Here is a 24,194-nt window from a genome sequence, read left to right on the forward strand (position 1 = left end):
GAATTTTTAGAATGTTGTATTATCAGTATATAGCGTTTTTGAAAGAAGATTAGAAAATGCTGCATTAAAAAAAGTTTTCTGTTACAGCAAGTAAAAGATAGAATGTGTGTGAGAGCTTTGGAGAAAATCAAGGCTCAGTTAGAAAAAGGAAATAAAGAACATGGTGACCAAGTTGTAGCGGCACAGGATGACAACACAACTACAGCTGTTTTTCAAAGTGAAGATGGTAATGACATACTAACCTGAGTATTTTTAAGATTCTGTCCTTTTCATCTTTACTGAGATACATTGTTTTCCTCCTCTAACATATATGTGATTGTATGTCAGAAATGGAAGAAAAGTTTTTCTAATTAAATCCCCTCAGGAAAGTGTATTACTGAGAAGTGTTCACTCACCATATAACCATGCATACTATGTTCCTAAGAGTTTTGTTTGCTTATTTTCCAGTGTTCACATTTTTTGGGAACACTTATTTATGATAAATTTTCAATAGCTGCTATTGGGACTGGTTGTCTTTGATTTGATCATTTAAAGTATTTCATGAGGCTACTTTTAATTTAGTTCATTAATAATTGTAGTATTTCCTTTAATAGAAAACAACAAAGAAGTATATATAACTCCTGTCAAGGATGTAAAAGCAACCCGAATGAAATCCACTCAGCAAAAGACCAACAGAGGTAATATATGGATTGACTAGCTTTTTTTAAAATAAATTTATTTATTTATTTAATTATTTAGTTTTGGTTGCATTAGATTCTTCGTTGCTGCACATGGGCTTTCTCCAGTTGCAGCGAGTGGGGGCTTCTCTTGTTGCGGAGCACAAGCTTGAGGCATGTGGGCTTCAGCAGTTGTGTGTGGGCTCAGTAGTTGCGGTGTGCAGGCTCTAGAGTGCAGGCTCAGTAGTTGTGGCGCCCGGGCTTAGTTGCTCTGCGGCATGTGGGATCTTCCCAGACCAGGGATTAAACCCGTGTTTCCTGCATTGGCAGGCGGATTCTTTTTTTTTTTTTTTCAATTTATTTATTTATTTTTGGCTACATTGGGTCTTCATTGCTGCGTGCAGGCTTTTCTCTAGTTGCGTCGAGTGGGGGCTACTTTTCGTTGCGGTGTGCGGGGTTCTCATTGTGGTGTCTTCTCGTTGTGGAGCATGGGCTGTAGGCGCGCGAGCTTCAGTAGTTGTGGCTTGCAGGCTCTAGAGCGCAGGCTCAGTAGTTGTGGCACACGGGCTTAGTTGCTCCATGGCATGTGGGATATTCCTGGACCAGGGCTTGAACCCGTGTTGCCCACATTGGTGGGTGGATTCTTAACCCCTGCGCCACCAGGGAAGTCCCCTGGATTGACTAACCTTATAACAAAACTTTTCAGTTTTGTTATCCAGTGAAATACTTTGTTTCCTTAGATAGGTATAAAGATCATTCATTGTCTTCAGTATCCTTAACTTTCTTTTTGATTTGTTTTAGCTGATATTAGGTTTTGCTTTGTGTCTAAAAGACATCAGTGTTGCTTCAAGTGCTTTTGATTGAAAGAAATATGATGCAAAAGATCATACTGCAAAGGACTATTTGGGTTAAATTAAGATTTTTATTATCAAATGATGAACAATGATTTTATATTTATATTATCAGTTGTTTGTGGTCTGTCCTTTATATGATTAAGCATTTTTGTCCCTTTTATCCTCCTAGTATATTTCTGGGCTTCTGTTTTCCGTTTTATTTCATATTTTCCCAACATAAATTTATTTTCAAAGGGATATCCAACAATAGGGGATTTGCTGGAATAAAGTAAATGTTGACTATTAGGGGATCACTTAGAAAAAAAAATGTGAAATTCAAGGTCTTTTTAATCTTTTATTATTTTCTTATTACAAAAGCAATGCATGCTTATTACAGAAGAATCAGAAAACACATCCAAGCAAACTAATCAAAAGAATGCTAATAATTCTACCTATGAACCAACCATTATTTTAATCCTTGAAAAATATTTTTTGAGGCCCTTTTCTGTGTAGACTTAATATTTTTCTAAATGGAAAAAAGTAATATTGTTTTGTAGCCAATCAGTTATTTAAATGCTAATTGCTGGCTAACTGTTTCACATTAGTCCCATATTGTTGGATGTTTTCTTGGGTATAACTGCATTAGAAGTTTACAAGCAAATATGTACAGTTGGAAGAAAACAGAAAGAAAAAGTCTCACTTGAATAAGTAGGGTATATAAATTTCAACCAAATGATCATACTGAATAATCTGCTTTTGATCAGATTGCTTTTAATCAGGTATAAGAACTACACCTCTTTTTTTTTTTAATAGCTCAAACTTCATTTATATATGCTGTTTTATTATCATAAATGAGCATCACAGGCCACTTCACTGCTTAACCTTGTGAATTTCTAGCTAGAATTTTTGTAACCCCCCAGCATATAAAGGGCTTTAATTTTTATACTGAAATGTTTTAGAACACACATTTGAATTGACCATGTATATGTTCGAATATTTTATAATAAACTATACCTTACTGATTAAAGTTCTATTTATTTAGGATCTGTTTTATGGGCTTAATCTCTCTTTTTAACCTTAATTTTCATTAGGTTCTCCATATACCTTGTGCTATGAGGTACTTTCTTTATATAACATTTTTCACATGCTTCTTTCCCCCAAATAAATTTAACAAAATTTGCCACCTATAACTCAATTTCCATCTTTTCCCTTGCCTATTAGAAATTACAAAAGAAATTAGTAAAATTTTGATCTTGCTGGGGTTCCTTTTCTCCATGGTGTTGATCATTTGTATCAAGGTGGCTGGGAACTAGGAGGAAAGGGTGTTGAAGAGGGAAAAATAAAGGATTTGGGTAGCCCAGAAAACAGGTTAAAAATGAGCAATTGATAATAGATTTTGATAATGATTTATATACTGTCTTTAAGGACGGAGAAAAGTGATAGCTTCAGCTAGAACGAACAGGAGACGTCAGACTCTTGAGGCTGAGGCTGACTCTGAAAGGTATGCCATGCACATCTGCAATATGTAAAGAGGTTTATCATCATTTAAAAAAAAATGTCTAGAAGTAAAAAAAAAAAATTGTAGTTTGTTTATACTGTGATTATTTAACAAGATAATCCGTGAAAACTTACAGCTTTTTAGATTATGTATCTAAGAGCATTTGACTTCCTCTGGCTTGTGTGCTTTTCCTGTTCGTTGACATGGCTTTTAGTACTAGGTAGTTATCTTTATGTTCTTTCAAATTGTATTTCCATGTATTCCTCTAATTATAAGATCATGTATGTATGACTTCTCTGAACTTGAATTTGCAAACTATTGAGATTCAGATTTTCTACATTTATAATGATAGAATAATTCTGCCTATAATTTGGATGATATTAGTTATATAGTTTATTTTTGGTTTCTGCCAATAAGCCATTGTTGGAAGCTGTTTACAGCTGTCTTGCATTCATTCATTCATAGGTAAAATGTATATATTTTCAGTTTATAACTTTAGATCAAGTTTTAATTAAAGTATCTTTTGGGGAAACTTGCTGTTTACAGTGTTTTAAGAATGTATTGCCTAAATAAATAGAACTTATTTTTTCACTACTTGAGTTTCCAAAAAAACTCTTGGGCAGTTGTTATGGTTCCTGTTTAATTACAAGCTTCATTATAGAAGTTTGGGTTTTTGTTTTTTGCTTTTTTCTGTATAATACCAGGTTCCATGTAGATATAAAAAAAAATTAGTTAGGTTTTCCATGGTTCACTTTGCTGGATAGCCAATCGGTGTTTTTTGGTTTTGAGATTTTAGTTTTAAGCTTAATGGAATCAGGATATCAATCACACACGGATAGAATGACAGAAACAAAGTTTTATTTATAAATAAACTGGTTTTAAAGCTTGTATTTAAATTGGTGTATTTCAACATCTGTTTAGTGATCATGAAGTTCCAGAGCCAGAATCAGAAATGAAGATGAGACTACCAAGACGAGCAAAGACGGCAGCACTAGAAAAAAGTAAACTTAACCTTGCATAATTTCTCAGTGAAGATAAAAATTAGGAGAAGATATGATGGAGGTGGAGTCCTTTGAAAAATGTCCTTTAAAATTATATTCATTTCTTTGCTTTAATAAAGTTACCCTTGTATGAAAATTAGAAGAAGTCTGATTCTTGTAGAACTTCCTGCTGTGTGATTCCACATTACTTTAGCCTGTATTGAAGCAGTGAGACAGCGTCCATCAGTGTGCTCCACAGACCATCTCCATCAGTCATGGATTTAATCAGAATCTAAGGTGGGCCCAGGAACCTGCTTTTTAACAGCCTTCCCAGGTGATGCTTATGAGTTCTCACATTTAAAATCATGGCATTATAGACAACTTTTAAATGTAACTAGCTGGTAACTTGCATTTGAAAAGTTTGACTTAGATGTGGCAGATCCAACATAGATAAAAACACCTCAGAACACATTTTAAAAACGACATCTTAAGGGAAAATGAAGTACCACAAACTGGCTAGAGAGGAGCTTACTTCCAGGAAAGACTAGTATAATGAACCAAAGTCCCCAGCATCCAAGTTCAACAGTTATCATTTTGATAATTTTGTGATTCTTACACTTAAAAATATTTTGATAATGCTACATGCATGAGTAATTTTTTTCATAGAATGTTTGCATATAAGAGCCCAAGTTTGCTTATGTTGCGATGGTTCCTGGGTTAGGGAAATGTTCACATATACATATTAATCATGGAGTTCTCTATGTTTTTGGCATAACAAAATATTTATTGTGGGTAATAGAAAATACTAGTAGGAAAAGAATGTGACAGGAAGTCCACTATATACTAATGTGTGAATGAGCACTATTTCTTCACTGTAAATTTATTTTCTGAATTGGCACTGGCCTGACTTAAGAAACTTAAAACTGTGTCAAATCAGTCCTCTTTCCTTCTGTAACTCCCAACCAAACACCTTTTACTCCTCTGATAATCATCTCTATTATTCAGAACAGAAATACCCTAACATCGGATCTAATACATTGGTTTTAATAATAATTGTGCTTTTTTAGGTTTATTTACCAGAGGCCATTTAAGGTGATGTTCTAAGATGGAGCTAAAGTAAGAATGCTGTGCTTTTTTGAGCCAAATTGCTACATTACATATGTATATGTGCTTTATAAAACTTAGAAATATAAAAGGAGTCTGAAGGTTACAAAGAATGCTTATTAAGAAAAAGGAAAAGGCAGATATGGTGGTGATATAAAACAATGAAAAATAGATGATTGTTTCTCATTCTGTTGGCTCTGTGTCTTTTCCTGTGCTTCAAATTCCTTACGTAAGCCTTTTTGTTAAATCCCTGTCTTTTTAAAAATAATTTGGGGGTTGGGGTAGGCTGGGAGAAATAAGGACTTAGAAGGTACACAAAATGTGCCATAAGTAAAAGTCTTTAGAAACACACTAAACTAAATCCCATTTACCCCACAGCCAGGCAATCCAAAGGGAAGGAGCCATGTGCTTACATACTTTACATGGACCACCATACCAAAGCTTTCCTTCTCAGCCATGGGAAAAATTAAGCATCAGACTTTGAGTATTCTTACTATTCAAGTTTTGGACACAATCACACAAGCCAATCACAAAAGCTATGCTTTTGTACTACTAAAGAGGTAAGGAATATTATCCTCATTTTAAGACATCCCTTTACACTTTAAAATAAATGGCTAAAATACAGTAAAATCAATGGATGTAAATCCATTTACCATTTTTCATTCAAAATGGATAACTTAAAAAAACCAAACAGTATTCTTATCTGCAAGAGGCACAGATTTGCTGAAGAGTCAACATGCAATTGTGCCATTGCTCTTAAAACCCAGACTTCATAGGTTTAAAAGTACAGAGAAATAACTGATCAGTTCAAATTCTCCTTATGAATGGAAACATGCTACTTGATAAACTATGATCAATTTTTCTATACATATATAACTTTGAAAGAGATATACTTCTAAGAGATACCTTTGCCTTTTACCAATTTGCTTCGAGGTAGTTGGTATCCACCTGTTATACAACTGTTCATGGGTCAGGTAATCACAAATCTTTACAATACTAGCCTTCTAAATCTCACAATGCATTATATATTAAGACATTGTGCACGGAAATAAAACTGGGGACAATTATATATTTAAACTTAGGGAGTAAAAAACTCACAAAATACCATTAAAAAGAGAAACTTCAAAAATCCATTTGTACTGCAAAATTCCACAATGGTCTGGTGTAAAACATGTAAAAAGACATACAAAGAATATAATCAAAATGATTAATGCTAATGATTTAATATATAGACAAATCACAAGACTAGAAATATTTCAAAATCAATCGATAAATGCTTATCAGCAGGAAGAATGTTGACGTACAAAATAAGGATAGTGCAAGAAGAACTGCAATCTATTTCTCTTCACTTTTGAGATTTTGGTTATGAACTGTACAGCTCGCTAGAGATGCTGCTGTCAAATTCAGATTCCATTCAATGGGACGATTAAGGCACATCTTAATGGGGCTCAAAGGGCAACTTGCTGTATTCCCATCAGACAAATTCACTTTCTCATCAGTTTTCACTTGTAGCATGCTGGAAAAAAAAAAGTGTAAAGCACTTTAGTTTTTACTTTAATTTCAAAGAAACTATCAACCTTGTAAAAGAAAATTCAGTAGTTTTATTGTTCAGACCTCTAAATAATAGAGATGATTGATGGGTTTTCTTTAGCTCCTGTCTCCTTAATGAACTGAATTCAACACAGGTAATTGAGAGGTCACTCAGATACCACTGGACAAAATTAGCATATACAGATTTCATCAGTGTACATCAGAAAGGATATTTAACCTACTGAGCTTGGCTGGATTCAACCTTTCTTTTAACTTTTCCTTTAACGTGCCAGGATCACAGCCTCTTTGAGACAAGAAGGAATTAACCTTTGTTGAATGCCTACCATATTCTAGGCACATTCACATGCATAATCTCAAATTTCATAACCACCAAGCAAGGTTGGTATACTGTAAGCTCATAAGAAACGATAAAAGTGAGTCACAGAGTTCCAGTACAAATAAAGTCGAATGGGCTGGAACTGGAATACAGTCCTTGCTCTTTCCCTTATGCCTGTCTACTAGCTCTCTGATGAGAATCTTTTCTAAAACCACAGAAACTTGAGAGTCCAAAGGATAGCTAGCCACTCCACATGTGTAATATTAAAGTCAATTCACATCTTCCAATGTGAATCCTTACGTTTAGAAATGATTTAATAGCTTGCTATACATTAGCTCATTTGACACGACTGATTAGTTCAGTTAGACTACATCATTCCTAAGCTTTCTTCAACCGCAGGTCAATGATCCTTCCCACTCGTAAAGAGGAAGCTGAGTTGTGTAGTATTTTAGTGGCTTATTAGAGTTGGTAAATGGCAGCAGCATCCAGACTTCTCGCCTTACAACTTCAAACAACTGACTCACTTGCCATTCAATAAGCCAGAGATTTAACCTGTTAAACCATATTTTAACAGCCATTATATTTTCACTGAGTTGAGTTCTCCCCAAACAGTCCCAGTTCCACCGAATGACATGGTTTCAATTTTTATAAATAATGAAACAAAATGACAGCTTAAAAGATTGTTCATTAAAAATAGTAACTCATCATTAAAAAAATATCCAAAACCTAGAGATATGATCAATAACAACAGTAATGTTTTTCCTTCCTCCAAGGACTGCTAGTCTTCATATTTTTATTTGTATTTTCAAAACAAGAAAGTCTGATGTATGACTCTTTGAGAAACTCTAAAGCAAGCTATAAAAATACAATGATATTAATTGAGGTAGCTTGGTAGGTAAGTATATCAGGCATCAAACTCTACAATAAAACAACGGCATGGAGCAACAAATCATAGTCCTAAAAACGATTTTTTTTTCTGTTTTCTATTTGATTGACAAAGGTGTATTCTTCAGAGAATACTATTCAGTAACTACACTATTGTTCTTTTCAATACTTTAAAGACTTTTAAAGTTACTTTTCTAGAGAGTGTACTCCAAATTTGGGAACACAAATGCCAGGGATGCACAAAACTATACACATGCATGGGAAGAAAATAGTCAAGAAAAAGAACTAAATGTTGTTAGTACCAATATACAGATTGACATGTTTAATTCATAAATATATACCTACAAAAACAAAACTAGCTGGTGTTTGAAGTTTGGGCACTACTGATCTTGAAGTGCTAGAACCAGAGGCATTCGAACAGCAGAGCTAGAAGTGACCTTTCTAGTCCCCACTTCCCCGCTTTTTTTTTTAAAAGAGATGATAGGGAAACTAAGATATAGGAAAATAGAAAAATGCTATTTTTCAGAGTGTTCTAACCAACCAGATGTATGAGAACTAATATAAGAATCTCGATCTCTAATTATAATCCAGTACTTACCAGAGCACTTTTCAATTCCATCTTCTCTACCAGTCAAATTAACAGTTTTTGAATACCCATCAGAAAGCACTTTTGGATACAAAGATGAAGATATAGTCCACGCTTTCAAAAAATTTGCAGTCTACAGGAATTTTTAACAAATATACCTTTATATTTGGAAATTAAAATTTTGACTAGTTAGGTTTAATGTTAGAAATTTGTCATAGAATCATATACATTTGTACCAAGTGAAAGATTAATGTTCAACTTAATGTATTTTTTAAACAATGATTTTTTTTTCATGTTTTAAAAATAGGTAATAAATTTGCAAAATTAAAAACAGATTAACTACAAAATGTTATACAATGAAGTCTCTCACTGCTCCTAGCCCCTCTTCCAGGAGCAACTACTGTTGCCAATTTCTTGTGTATTATTCCAGATAGATAGTCTCTCTGCATTGATATATATGTATATATGTCTGTTTCAAATATCTCCTTTCCCCCTACACAATTCTGAATACTGTTCTGTATCTTGCTTATATATTTTGGAGATTGTTCCATATTTGTACAATGAATATTTGATTCTTTTAATAGCTACATAGAAATCCATTCTACGGCTATGTCATAATTGACTTAGCCAGTCTTCAACTGACAAACTTTTGGGCTATTCCAATCTTTTGCTTAAAAATATCAATGTATTGAATATTCTTATGTGTGTCTCTTTAAGTATATGTGCAAGTACATCTTCAGGACTTATGTCTAGGATTGGCATGGCTGGGTCAACGGGTGCTTTAAAAATTTTGATAGATATTACCGAAATTCCCTTCACAGATTGTGTACATTTTTACACTCTGACCAATGATATATGAAAATGTCTTCCCTCAAACTCTTATAACAATGTATAATAAAATTTAGGGAAGCTTAAAAAACTGTATGCCCTGGCTTAATTTGCATTTCTCTTCTCAGTACACTTATTTTCATATCTTGAAGCCATTTGTATTTCCTTTTCTGTGTTGCCAGTTGAGACGATGACTTCTCTCGTATTGCCAGGCAGTTAAGAATTAATCCTGTGTTCTGTGTGATTAATCCACAGGGGTGGGATTAATCCAATCCCACCCCTCCCCACCCTGCCTAGCTTATTTGTTGTTTGTATCTGCTTACAGTGAGTTTGTCATGAATCCATTTTAAATTTTATATCATCAAATTTATCAGTCTTTTATTTCATGGCTTCTCTGTTTTACATCATGATTAAAAAGCTTAAGGAGCAGCATTTGAATCATCTGATAAAGTGGCTTTATATGTCCATATCCAGGATTCTAATGAAAGCCCAGCAATAGTGTATCCAGTGGTACTCTTGAGAGTAAAGAATTGGGGAAAATAATGTAAGGACCCAGGTTCCAGTTCTGACAATATTAATAAGCAGCCTTATGACCTTGGACATGTAACCTTAGCCTCCTTCAGCCTCACTTTCCTCATCTGTAGAAAAACAAAAGTAAATGACATCTTCCCTGCTTACATGTTTCTGATGATCTAATTAGAGTCAGTTAACATGCTTTAATAAGCATATGGAGCTATAAACAAATGCAAACGCACATACTTTGGTGAAAGGGGGAAGAAGCTGGAGAGAGGTACTTATCCGAAGTAAGTCCCCTTCTAACTCTATCTCTACCATCCAGGAACCCAGATGGCAAGTGAGGCTGAATAAGGCCAAAGGGTGCCTGCAATGATTATGGCAGACAGCTCAGCCTATTTTCAATACTCCAGTAATTTCACTCACCCTAAGACAAAGCCCCTCTCCACCATCTGAATGAAAGTTTATAGAATATGTGCATTTGGAAAGTATCAAAGATAAAAATCATTTGTGAGTTATGAAAATCCAAACAATCATCATCTGTGATTTAAAGTAATGATACTGATAATTCTAACAAAAATAATTTTTAATATATACAACTTATAATTTAAACTTGTTTTACTTATTACTGGAGATATGTGATAGTTCATTTCTGTCATACAGACAATAAACTTAAGGTGAGCCACACTGCAGGAAACAAATTTTAGTGTGATCAAGACAGGTCTGAAAATACCATTTGTAGAGCAGTTGCTATATGCCAGGTCCTATGCTAAAAGCCTTTTTTACATTACCTGATTAAGTTCTAACAATCATCCACTGAGGCTCAAAGAAGTAAAATGACTGACCCAAGGTCACACAACTAAGTGAGTCTTCAGGGCCTATGATCTATTTACACTATCCTGCACACTGACTCTTGGTTTGTGATTCTGTCATGATTCTCCCTTCGTGTTAATATCCATTTATCTATTTCTTTAGAATACTTAACATACGCCACATGTCTGGCCTACGACCATAACCTTATCCAGGAGACCTATATGTTTAGAGCATGACTTTTCTTTATGTTTAACTAAAGAGGGGGCTGCCAGTCATACTTTTAATTTCTCAGTGTGAAAAAAGAAAAAAACGTTAGGGCAGAGACTGACATGAGAGCTACCATAAAACTATTCTTTAGGTTAAGGGTTTCAGGGAACACAGTTTATCTTTTCAAAGAGAGAAAGAACTCAGTTGTATGCATGGATAAACAATTCTGATATAGGATTTGGAATTTGAATAGTTGCTATAATGTCGCTGAAACCATCGAATTTGAACTTAATGCCAGTGGGTGACTGGTTTATTTTCCTTTGGAAATAATTAACTGAATTAATTACTGTTAATTCAGTAAAAAGTTTACTGAATAGTTGTAACTCAGCACTGTCTTTGACCCTGATCTCTCTACAAATCTGACCAAATATCATGATATGGTTGTCAGTTTGCAAAACTAGAGCAGAGAACCTTCCTGAAGTAGAAAAGTGTATTCCCATGTTTTGGATGTAATAAGAAGTTATAAAAATGAAGTCATTGGTCTACTGGACCCTAAATGTGATGGTTCTTAGGTTCTAGGAGGCCAGTATAGAGGACCATGCCACAGAGCAAAATGTTTCACTTCTATACGGAGCTGGCATGTGTTCATCAGCAAGGTCCGCTGTTAAGTAAAGTTAAATCCTTAACCAGTACCTACCTAATATGTTAGGAATATAAAAGACTGTGATGGTATCTGTCTTCAAGGGTTTTGCAGCTTGGTAAGGAGACAGTGGGGAAAAAGTATTCATAAGTTACCAGAATTAAAAGCAGTAAAAAAAGGAGTAGCTAAGGGCAAAGGGATTACAGAGAAGGGAAAGATGAATCCCAGAAGTGGGGAGATGAGGGGGAAAAACATTTGAAATAGGTCTTTAGGGATGAGGATTTTAGGAAAGTGGGACAGAGGGAGACTTTAGAGCCTGAGTTCTGATCCTGAATCAAATCACTCACCGCTGAGTGTACATTCCTTAGCCTCTAAGCTTCAATTTAACTGGATAGTGAAGATAGAATACCACCATCTTAAGGGTAATGTGATTATTAAAGGAGTTGATGTAGATAAAGCACCTGGCATAGAGAATGCATGTAATGTGCCCAGCTGGACACATAGTAAGGAGTCAATAAATGTTAGTACTAATAACAAAAATCAAAATAAAAAATTACATGTGTGGGAATAAAGTATGGCAGATATGTGTATGATTTGTTTCTACAATGTTCACCATACTAGTTTGTTCCTATAATTTGTATAGTCAGATAATAATATGACAGTTTAATTTTGAATCTCTGGGCTTAAAGGGGATCAAACGTAAAAAAGCCATACAATGTAGCCAGGTAAACATGGTCCACTAGTGAACCATGAGGTCTAACACGACCAAATAGGTCCTTTCTCTTGTTGGCAAACTCTCTAAGAGTTAGGTTGTACAAGTTTTTTGGTTTTTTTAAAAGACTTAATTAATTTATCTCAAGAGTAAAATTTCCGTTTGGTAAGATATGGATGAATTTAAAGGCTTTGACAGATTGTTAAGGGGGAGATTTTAAGTCAGCCATTTTTTTCTGACTTGCTTTTGATTATTTGATGTGGTTACTGGAGAAGCAGAAGAACCTGGTGGTTAAGAGCAAGACTTGGAAATCTGAGAGTCTCGGATTAGAGTCCTAGATTTGCAATTTTACTGCAACCAATTTTAGGAAAATTACTTTTTCAATAAAAGATTAGCACGTATACAGATTGCCAACAAACACATGAAAGGATGCTCAACATCACTAATCATTAGAGAAATGCAAATCAAAGCTACAATGAGATATCACCTCACACCAGTCAGAATGGCCATCATCAAAAAATCTACAAACAATAAATGCTGGAGAGGGTGTGGAGAAAAGGGAACCCTCCTACACTGTTGGTGGGAATGTAAACTGATACAGCCACTATGGAGAACAGTATGGAGTTCCTTAAAAAACTAAAAACAGAACTACCACATGACCCAGCAATCCCACTACTGGGCATATATACCCTGAGAAAACCATAATTCAAAAAGGGTCATGTACCACAATGTTCATTGCAGCACTATTTACAATAGCCAGGACATGGAAGCAACCTAAGTGTCCATGGACAGATGAATGGATAAAGAAGATGTGGCACATATATACAATGGAATATTACTCAGCCATTTCTAGTGAGTTATTTCTAGTGAGGTGGATGGACCTAGAGTCTGTCATATAGAGTGAAGTAAGTCAGAAAGAGAAAAAGAAATATTGTATGCTATCACGTATATATGGAATCTAAAAAAAAAAAAGAAGAACCTAGGGGCAAGACAGGTATAAAGATGCAGATGTAGAGAATGGCCTTGAGGACACAGGGAGGGGGAAGGGTAAAGCTGGGACAAAGCGAGAGAGTGGCATGGACATATATACACTACCAAATGTAAAATAGATAGCTAGTGGGAAGCAGCAGCATAGCACAGGCAGATGGGCTTGGTGCTTTGTGACCACCTAGAGGGGTGAGATAGGGTGGGTGGGAGGGAGACGCAAGAGGGAGACGATATGGGGATATATGTATATGTATAGCTGATTCACTTTGTTGAAAAGCAGAAACTAACACACCATTGTAAAGCAATTATACTCCAATAAAGATGTTAAAAAAAAAAGATTAACACATGGTGCATAGTATGTGCTTAATTAGTAAGTGCTACCATGATTATCAGAGAGCAAACCATGGTAATCAAGAATTCAAAAGAAAACATTTAGAATTGAATCATTTCTACTGAGAAATGAGATAATCTACCTGATTTTTAGTTGAATGGAATGAAGGAGATTGCAGTCAGATCAAAGGTACCAAACAAATTCTCTCCAGGAATCAATGAACAGTTTGCATTGCTACGTGACTTAGAAATGATTCTTGGCCTTGTAGGGATCCCTGAATTTCTTAGTGAACTTGTATATTAAATTAGTACAACACAACTGTGCCTAAAGCAGTACTGTATTCAAATATTCAGTAACTACATGTGATTCACATACCTTTATAAAAATAAAATAGAAAACTTCAGTACTAAATTAATATGAAAGTAAAAGCAATTAGCAAGTTGTTTATCTAAAATAATGCCAACTAACTGTAAAAGATCGCCGAACCTGGCATGACTTAAAACAAATGTTTTTGAACCCTGTTCCCATAGGCCTTCTCAGGAACTTATCAATGATCATCATCAATGATTCCGACCCTCTTTTTTTTTTTTTTAAATATACCATCTGTGGCAGATTAATTCCATTAATAGCCTCAGTTCTTCACCCATCACTATATGCACTCTCTCTGCCCTGTCATTTTACCATGTCCTCTCATTCTGCCTCACCTATGTGATTTGCTCTAGCTAATGGGATATTAGCAAATATGATGCAAGCTGAAGTTGAGAAATTGGGCATTTATGCTCACTTTTACACCTCTGCTTTTGCCCTGAGAACATGCCTGGGCTGGTTTACTGGATGGCTATGAGAGACTCAGGGGGAAGCTGCTATGGAGCAGGGCGAAGCTATCCACTTGACAGCCAGCTAACCCCAAAACACTCCACGGAGCCCAGCCAATATCCAAAGAACCTCCAGGCTTATTTTCAAATCACTGATTCATGAGTGAAATAAATGCTTATTTACTTTAAGCTAACGAGTTTTGGGGTGGTGTGTAATGTAGCATTGCTGTGGCAATAGATAAATAATAGACCATCTCTTCTCAACTGGATCCTCACCATGATGTTTAAACAAGTGCGAGGTCTCTCATTCCTTAAAAAACAAGGCTTCACTCAATCTTTTACCTTCCTGAGGTTAATATTTTTAGAGTTAGATTACTTTAATGAATTGTCCTATACTTGCTCCCACCATTTTCGATACCTCTCATTCTTTAACCTACTCCAATCTAGCTTCCAGGGACAGCACTCCATGAGGACAGCACTAAAGTCACCAATGAAATGATAAGTCTAATGAACGATCTTTAGTTTTCAACTTTTTTGCCTTCCTAACAACGTTGATTCAACACTGTTGCCCATTTCTTCTGCTATGGACTGGATTGTGTCGGGCCCCTCTCTCCCCCATGCCCCTCCCGTCTCCCTGCCTCAGATTTATATATTAAGAGATATAGGGCTTTTAGGAAATAATTAAGGTGAAATGAGGTCACAGGGCAAGGCCATAATCCAATAGGATTGATGTCCCTATAAGACGAGAAGGAGATACCAGAGAACAGGAAAATGGCCTGCAAGCCAGGAAGAGAGCTCTCATCGGCAACACAGAACCCTCCAGATCTTGGACTTCCCAGCCTCCAGAACTGTGAGGCAATAAATTTCTGTTGTTTAAGTCATGCAGTCCATGTTATTTTGTTATGGCAGCCTGAGCAGAGTAAGATACACTCTTTCTTGAGACTCACTTTTTTTTGGCTTTTGAGACAAAAAACAATACTGGCTTTCCTCTGCCTCTTCCTGTCACTGCAAGGCATCCCACTCTACCTGCAGAATACATATTGGCATTTCTCAAGGTTGAGTCCCAGGCTTTCTTTTCTTCTTCTCCTATACTCTCCCTTAGCTCTCATCCATACTCAGTTTCAGTCATGAATGATATCCTAGATATCTCAATTTTCCTGAGTACTCAACCTAAAGCAGCTCTCCCTAAAAACTCCTTATGTCATTTAATTTCATTAACACAGAATTTACCAGTGCCTTCTGTTTTCTATTTTATTTTTCCCCCCTCCCAAAAAAATACAAGCTTGATGACAGTAGAAATCCCTGCTGGTCTTATTCAGTATATTATTTTCAGCACCTAGCATACAGAAACTGGATAAATATTTGTTAAAAAAATAAATCTGGGATATTTGTTTCTGGCCATGATGAAGTAACAAAATGAATTTGCCCTCTCACTTTAAACAACTTAAAAAAACCCCACAAAATATATGAAATAATGTTTTTAAGATAATGGACAACAGGAAGTACAGCATGACAATGATTCCTGACAAAAGGGAAGCAAAAGGTGGTAAGACCTAAAATTTTCTCTGGCTTACTGCTTGGAGAGTTTCCAGGCTGCAATATAGGGGGAACCCAAATAGAGCTTGGAAATCTTCCTGAGAAAGGAAGACAGAGTTTGGAGGTGAAGGAGTCCCAGGTGACTAGAATGTGTGGAGCAGAATACAGGATAGAGAACTGCAGAGAGAGCTAGTTCCAGAGCTCCTCGCAAGTCTGTAGATAAATACTGATCAGTACATTAATGCTTCCCACGGCTGTGAGAAAGACCACTGAAAACGACCAGCTGGAAAATACCTAGAGGCCATGCAGGACTGGATATGATTGGTGTTCCCACCAAAAAGAACGGAAAGACCTCCTAGCCCCTGGGGCATTAAGTAGAGTCCTCAGACAGGTGTTGGTACTACCTGACTAGTGGGGTAAAATTAGCCACTGAGAGGACGTGAACATGGTTTTTGAGAACGTGCATGGTCTATCCTTCACTTGCTCCTCAATCTTCACCACACCTGACATCATGCTCCTCCTTTCCGTCTTGACTCAAGACACACCAGTCATGTCTTATCCCTCTTACCCACCAGGAATACCATGCCTCATACTTTTTTCACATTCAGTTCTTCCTGGAAGATCACTGCTCCCCTCCCCATTCTCTGCCACTTGGCCTAGTTGGTTCCTACTCAGTCTTCCTACTCACTCTCACTCAGCTCAATGGTCATTTCCTCAGAAGTCTTCCTTCACTTCTCTAACTTGATAAGATCTCCCTATAAGGAATTCTCATAGTACCACCTACGAATTAAGAAGTTGTAAGATTTGTGTAACTGTTTTTTCAATGTCTGCCTCTCCAAACAAACTTGACCATGAATGGAGTGACATCTGGTTTTGTCCCCCCATCATATTCCATATGTCTAGCATACTGCCTGGCACACAGGAGACAAACCTTTTTGAAAGAATTAATGGGGTCTATAGATACTGGCTTTTAAAATCTAGCCTTCCGTATGTTTATATAACACAGAGGCAAAGAAGCAAACAAATGAATTTTCCAGGTTGCCTAGAACTGGAATTGAGCGGGAGAAAAAAGAAGCCAAGGTCTTGCTTAAAATTAAACAAAAACAAGGAAGAAAAAAACCTGGCAGGATGAAATCATTCACACACCTACTCTGCCTTTTATTTTTCTGTAATTAAACAAAAGGTGAACTCAGTAGGCTTTATATTATGATAATCACAGGATACTCAGCTCCACTACAAAGAAAACTATTTACTGCCCAGGAAAAATGAGGAGAAAAACATGGTAGCCATGAAAGCTGAATTAAAAATTTTGAATTACTAAGTGAAGAAATAGAGAAGGAGAAAAGGGGTAGAAAAGGGGAGAAGAGAACACTTGAGGAAGGACTTTAAGGTGTGAAGCACTGAAATCAATCTCTTTCCAACAGGTGGTAGCAGCTGGTTAAGGAAGAGAAGGGTGACCCTTGAACTTACCTTAGATAGACAAAGCAGGTCTGGAGGCTGCTGGGAGAGAATAAAGGTTTACAAAACAGAATAAAACTGGCATTGATGCTCCCCCAGCACCACTGTGCTGGATAAAGACAGGTCTTGTTCCATAGAGAAAAACAAAATAACACAGCTACACGTCAGAAATGTATTGTGTGTGAGGTGGGAGTGGACAACAGGGAGCGAGTATGGATGGGTGTTGGGAATTAACTGGATATAATAATCTTAATTTACTAAAAAAATACAATAATTTTTTTTCTAGTCACACTTTATTAAAATTCTACTGATATTACCAGGGGTCAGCAAACTTTTTCTGCAAAGGGCCAGATAATTACTATATTAGGCTTTGTGGGCTTTATAATCTCTGTTGTAACTACTCAATTCAGCTTCTGTGGCATAAAAACAGCAATAGACAAACACATAAGTGAATGAGCATGGCAGTGTTCCAATAAAACTACTTACAGACGCCCCAAGTTAGAAAGTTAATTTTGTTTGAAAATAGTGCTGTACTCCACATCCATTAAAAGGGAGAATCAGGGCTTCCCTGGTGGTGCAGTGGTTGAGAGTGCCTGCCGATGCAGGGTCGCCTGGACTCAGGTCCGTGCCCCGGTCTGGGAAGATCCCACATGCCTCGCAGAGGCTGGGCCCGTGAGCCATGACCACTGAGCCTGCGCATCCGGAGCTTGTGCTCCACAACGGAAGAGGCCACAGCAGTGAGAGGCCCGTGTACCGCAAAAAAAAAAAAAGGGAGAATCAAACAAATTATCTTTCTTTAACTTATACTAATTATGTTGCCAAAGTGAAAAAACAACTTGAAATATTTTTTGATAAGTTCCCTGAGTTCCTTTGTAACTCTAGTATCTAACAATGCATGGTAGATCAAAAGAAAAATATACAATATTTGTTGAATAAATTGAATAGTTTTCCATGAAAGATATGGGGCAATTAGTAAAGCAGAATGTCCGTAACAGTTGACAAAGCAATGGTATATAAGATATGCAATAACAATTCTAAGACAAAAAATCAAGACAAGGAATTACTAAAGTAGCTGTTTCATATTTTAACATAGTATTATGGCAATAATACTATATTAAAACTCTTTAAAACCTAACATTCTTCTCTTTACTCAGTTCCTATGAAAATTATAATGATGGGAAAATAACCAATTGTAAACAGAATGGATTTTTATTAACATTTTTTGATTTCATTAGAATACTTTAAATTATTGGGTCACAGTTTTAATATTTTTACTGATGGAACTGGCAAGTAAAATGGTAATATGAAGCCCATGCAATAAAGAATAGGTCAATGTATTTATTATTTCTTACATTAAAATATCTGTCTTTGTTTCATCCAGTTCTGACCAAATTAAGTGTGGATAAATTAAGACTTGAGACACTGATCTCGTATGTTTTCCTAAACTCGTAGGATACTTTCTCATGGTCTGTAATACAGAGAGGAAAGCCACCTGAACTGACTGCTACCACAGCTCTTCCTTTCTTAACTCATTATGAAATAAAATCTAATATACAAAAATGAAACTTATTCTACGAAATAGGCTGATCCACCATGCACTGTTAGACATGAGAGTTACAAAGGAACTCAGAGAACTTATCAAAAAATATTTCAAGTTGTTTTTTCACTTTGGCAACATAATTAGTATAAGCTGAAGAAAGATAATTTGTTTGATTCTCCCTATTAATGGATATGGAGTACAGCACTATTTTCAAACAAAATTAACTTTCTAACTTGGGGCATCTGTAAGCAGTTTTATTGGAACACTGCCATGCTCATTCACTTACGTGTTTGTCTATTGCTATTTTTATGCCACAGAAGCTGAATTGAGTAGTTGCAACAGAGATTATAAAGCCCACAAAGCCTAAAATATTAATTATGTGTCTTCTTTCAATGGTGAATCTTAGTAAAGCACTTACAATTTAATTTTGATTACTCTAACAATTTACGTACAACAAGAACAAATCTAGTACATAGATTAACTTACAGTTTTACAGTCATTGCTTTCTTTCTGGGAACATCACAGTAAGTACAGAGAAAGCCTAGCAGGAAACTATGTAGAGCAGTGCTTCCTAATTATGTTGCCCAAACTGTGTTCTGTGGGATATAAAATTTGGAGAATGCAGTTTAACATGCTAATGGGGCACTGCGACTCAATAAGCGCAGGAAAGAGAAGGCAGCATTTCCCAACGTTATTAGACCACAGAACGCTCTGCACACAGAACATCTTGGTGGACGAGCATTTCCTGGAATACACCTTTGGAATGCTTGCATAGCAAACTACATTAAGGTGACTAAATCATCTGGAAACGTTTTTCTATCAGAATGAAATTCAGAAAATCATCTACTCTATGTTTCACAGTTTTTCCATTAGAAGATAATTATGATGCTGAGTAACGGCACATGAAGTAACTCTAATTCTAAATTTTCTTTTTAAATGCTAAAGGATACTCTGTGCCGAGGGTTGCCTCAACCATACAAATTTAAAAGAATATCTTGAGTTAGGATTCAAAAAAAATATGGTAAAATGTTCATTAGCAGGACCAGAGAAGTATGCACGGTTAGTATCAGTTTTAGGTAGTTAAAGGAGTAATCACCCATCAGTTATATACCTGAGTGAAAACCAGAATTCTGAATGGAAAGAATATATATATATATATATATATATATATATATATATTCAGTCGGTTTTGAGGATAGACCACAAAACAGGAGAAGCTGACAAACTGAACTTTTTTCAATCCAATCGAAAGTGTCAACTTGAGTTCTGAATTTTTATGGGAAAATTTAACGTTTTAGGCAAATAGTAGCTTTAAGTACACATTAGGTTATTCTAGTTTGAAATTTCCTCAGAGGTGTCCAAAGTCCATTTATTACATCCAGATATGTATCAATTAGGAAAAGGCACACCTTTGCTTTAGGAATTCAAGACACTGACATTGAAGAGGTCTATATTATTATTTTCAATAGTCACACACAATTTTAGGTCATTATCACCTCCGAAACCATCTCTTAGAATTGGCCCTTCACACACCCCATTCTGCCCTCCCCTCAAATCTACACTGTGTGCAGCTATTAGAAAAAGACTCCTTAGAATTACACTTTGATCACATAGTTTATCACAATTCACAGAATAAATTCTTGGTTTGATCTCTTTTCTTCCTGTTACACCCACTTGGTGAACCTAATTACTCTTAAGTATAAGGGCCCACCTTTCTCCAAGCTTACATGCTGGCAACTGAGATAAAATCACAAAGCTGTTCAATCCTGTTATTTCCCGAGACAGTATTTCAAACATTATCCACAGAGCTCAATGCCCACCATGCTACTCTTAGATTACCTCTTGATTCATAGAAAACAGACTCTACTATCCTCAATACTCTGCCCATGAACTGCTTTGCATCCTCATATATTATCCCCACTATCTTCACGTTTTAAGAGAGAAATGGCTCTTCTGGCCAAAACCAACCTCTCTAATGATACCCCAAGATATCCCATAATGAAGTCAGGGGCTTCACTCCATTTCTCCTACTTGCCATCTCATTTTTCTATCTTCAATCTTTTTTTTTCCACTGGCTTCTTCCCATTGGCATCTAAACATCCTTCAACTGGGCTTCCTCTCACTACTTCCCTATTTTCTCTCCAATCGTAGCTATTTACATTTTTCTGTGCTAATTTTCTTCATTTCCTCTTCCTGCATTTAGTCAATCACAACATTTCTGGCTCTATTAGTCCACCAAAACTGCTCTCTCCCAAATCTCTAAAATAACCTCTTGTGCTATGTTCAATGGAACATTTCAAGGCCTAACTGACCTCTTAATAACATTTTACACTGTTGTTTTTTCTCTTCTTAAAACATATTTCGTTTCGCCACGCTCTGCTGGCTCTCCTCTTACCTCCTGACTACTCATCAGTCTCCTTTTGCACATATCTTTTCCTTTCTCCATATCTTTGGGGCTCCGAGACCCTATGTTCTTCATATTTTACACTGAACAGTCTCTTCCACTCTCATGGCTTCAATTATTTGCCCCAAATCTGTATCTCCAGCTCAGACCCCTCTCCTGAGCAAAAAACCCATATTAACTCATTCCTTCCTAAACATCTTTTCTTGGATACCCCACTAGATACCTCAAATTTCTTATGTCTAAAACTGAACACCTTGAGTGTTCTCTTATATCTCAGTGAATATTACAATCACCTACCCAGATGCTGAAGCCGAAAACCTGGATGTTATCCTTTATTCCTCTCTTCTCTAAGACAGGTTGATTCTACTTCATGGATCTCTCTCAAATATATCGATTCTTCCCCATTACTGCCACTATTAGGGCTCAAGATATATTTTTTTTCATCAACTGATGCTGACCTCACAATTTGGGCTATGCTTCCATCAGTAGCTTTATCTTTTGCCATTTTTCCATCTACCCCCTGCCCCATCCTTCATTCCTATTTTGTGTCTCAGCTATATGAACTAAATTAACCAGTGCTCCAGACAAGCCTGCTCTCTTCTGTCACCCAAATTTTCCCCATGCAATTTGCTTCTGCCTGAAATACTCTCTGGACTTCTAGTACTTTGTCATCCTTCAAATTCCAGCTTAAAAGTACGAATCCTTGCCTAATTCTCTGAACCTGGGTTCAATTTCCCTGTGACGTGCTCCTACAGTCAATCTCTCCCATCACAGCACTCATCTTTCTACCAGAATTGCCTATTCACTATCCCCCATGAGATGATAAGCTCCTTGAGAGTACAAACCATGACTTTCACCATTCTACCCTCTTAAACCATATAATATCCCACTTAAAACATAAAATACACTCTATATATTGAATAAATAAGTGATATAGATCTTCTTTTTCTCACTTAGATGGAAAAAGAACTTTTTGAACCTTTTCCGGTGCCTAAGAGCATATTGTAGGCATTCAAAAAGTATTTGTTGAAACAAGAATAGAATAGAATTGCATTTCCTCTTCTTCCTTTCCATGTCTACGGTTGATATATAGCAGTACAAATGTAGTCAAGTATAACTTTTAAAACTTCTGTGTATTAAACTATATATGGACAGTTAATCTTGAAATGTTTAAAAACAAGACATTTGTGGTAGAAGCAAAACTCTTTATCAACAGAAATATTCCATTAATTCATTATATACCTAGAAAAGTCCTGTTGTTAAAAGTCTATCTCAAATTTCCAGTCACTAAGTACTCTATGAAGAAGAAAAACACATATAAAATAATGAATTTTAGTGTCATTTCCAAAAAGGCAAAAAGAAGTATGGAATATCAAGAATAATGAGAAAAAAACAACACCTTAAGAAACATTTAGAAATCGGATAATATAACAAATATTGCTATAAATACAACTTTATAAAAATAATGTCCCTGTTGATTGAATGGAAAAAAAAGAATGTTAAAAAATAAAGAAGGAAAGTTATCAGTAAAAGATAAATAAAACTTTAAGCAGAACAGGAACTACTACTAGTAATTTTTAAAATGAGAAAAGGTGAAAAACAACTCTTAATATGATATTAAAAATTTTTTAAATGTCACAAGGATTTGAAATTAATTTGAAAAGTAATAATTAGGCATCTTCCATTTTATTTTTCTAGGGTGATCTCATATTTATAGTGAGGTGAAGAATCATATTAAAATAAATTTACACTTATACCTTAGAAAGATACAATGGTTAAGAAGCTGGAAGGAACAAAATACAGTTCTGTTGAAAAATGACAATGTAAACTAGCTTTAGTATGAAATGAGGATGGTATAAAGAATTAAAAATGAAACACTACACTTTATTCTCCATTCATGGCAGTCTTTTAAAAATATGTGTGAATATTTTTAGGTGAATTATAAGTTCTTTTAAAAAAATAACTATCAGATTTCTTCCCTCTTTTTCCCTGATATACTATTTGTTATAATATTATTTTTAGTTATCCTTAGGGCAAGAAACAAAGGGCATTACTTTTAGATTTGACTCATCTTTCATAATGGAGACTCTAATTTGACCACCTTTAAAATTTTAATCACTGAATGTTAGATAGTTAAAATTTTAAAATCACTGCATGTTAGATATACTGAAATAGGTATTATAAAGTTATTCAGTTAAGTAATTGAATTTTGGGGGTCATAATAATCTTCTAACCTATTAAAACTTGAGTTTAATTACTGATTTTAATATTTTAATTTAGGACCTGAGAGTGTTTTTTTAGCTTTTAAAAAAGTTTTTTAAAAAGGTAACAAAAATAAAGCTGCCAATACCTTCTGGACCCCACAAAAGCCTCCCCTAAAATACACAATGTAACAATGCAACCATATGATAAAATATCCTTAAATTTCCAAATGTAACCTGGCACTCTTTCACGTCAGGGAAGTAATCAACAAGCACTACCACACTCTCACTTATCCTAAATTGTCTAGCACCTATCAATAGGCAGAGCTTGAACTCACTATGATGGCAACTACAGTGTTTACACCCAATTTTTGCTAGGTTCTAGGGGTAACAGTCTCCCTGAGGCACAAATGCCAGGTCAGTATAACTGAGTAAAGCCCATGATTACTTGCTGAAGTCATTTCAGTTTGCATTCTGAATTTAGCATTACCTTAAAATTACCTGTATACGACTTTCTCCCTTGCTAGGCTACGGATCATCTCCGTAAAGAAATCCTTTATATTCATGGAATCTAGTTCAATGTCAGATATGAAAAAACTATTCAACAAGTTGCTGATTTATTGGGGAAAAAAATCTTTTTCCTTGATACTCTTTAAATAATAAAATCCTAAAGTGGTTCCCAAAGTAGTACCAAAGGGCCTAACTTAATGGTATGTAAGACTGATACCCTAGGATTATTACATGTTATAGTCTTTATCAATTTAGCCATGAGATAGTTTTTACTTCCTTCCAGATGGTCT

General features: G+C 35.6%; 2 protein-coding genes across 8 annotated transcripts in view; one reads left to right on the forward strand and one right to left on the reverse strand.

Moving 5' to 3' along the window:
- Positions 1–4,133, forward strand: part of NCAPG (non-SMC condensin I complex subunit G) — a 46,294-nt gene extending 42,161 nt beyond the window's left edge. For all 4 annotated transcript variants that reach the window (XM_067735598.1, XM_067735599.1, XM_067735601.1 and 1 more), the window contains exons 18-21: positions 88–226; positions 594–677; positions 2,915–2,990; positions 3,909–4,133. In XM_067735598.1, coding sequence (XP_067591699.1) covers positions 88–226; positions 594–677; positions 2,915–2,990; positions 3,909–4,008 — 399 coding nt within the window. In that variant the 3' untranslated portion in view covers positions 4,009–4,133. The remainder of the gene's footprint in view (positions 1–87; positions 227–593; positions 678–2,914; positions 2,991–3,908) is intronic.
- The window catches only part of LCORL (ligand dependent nuclear receptor corepressor like), a 169,044-nt gene continuing 148,673 nt past the window's right edge, over positions 3,824–24,194 (reverse strand). For 3 of the 4 annotated variants that reach the window (XM_067735614.1, XM_067735617.1, XM_067735602.1), the window contains one exon: positions 6,436–6,587. In XM_067735614.1, the coding sequence (XP_067591715.1) occupies positions 6,574–6,587 (14 nt within the window). In that variant the 3' untranslated portion in view covers positions 6,436–6,573. Of the gene's footprint in view, positions 6,588–24,194 lie in introns of all 4 variants that reach the window. The other variant, XM_067735616.1, reaches the window with a different exon arrangement.

This window comes from Pseudorca crassidens, chromosome 4, assembly GCF_039906515.1.
Source record: "Pseudorca crassidens isolate mPseCra1 chromosome 4, mPseCra1.hap1, whole genome shotgun sequence".
Classification (NCBI taxonomy): Eukaryota; Metazoa; Chordata; class Mammalia; order Artiodactyla; family Delphinidae; genus Pseudorca; species Pseudorca crassidens.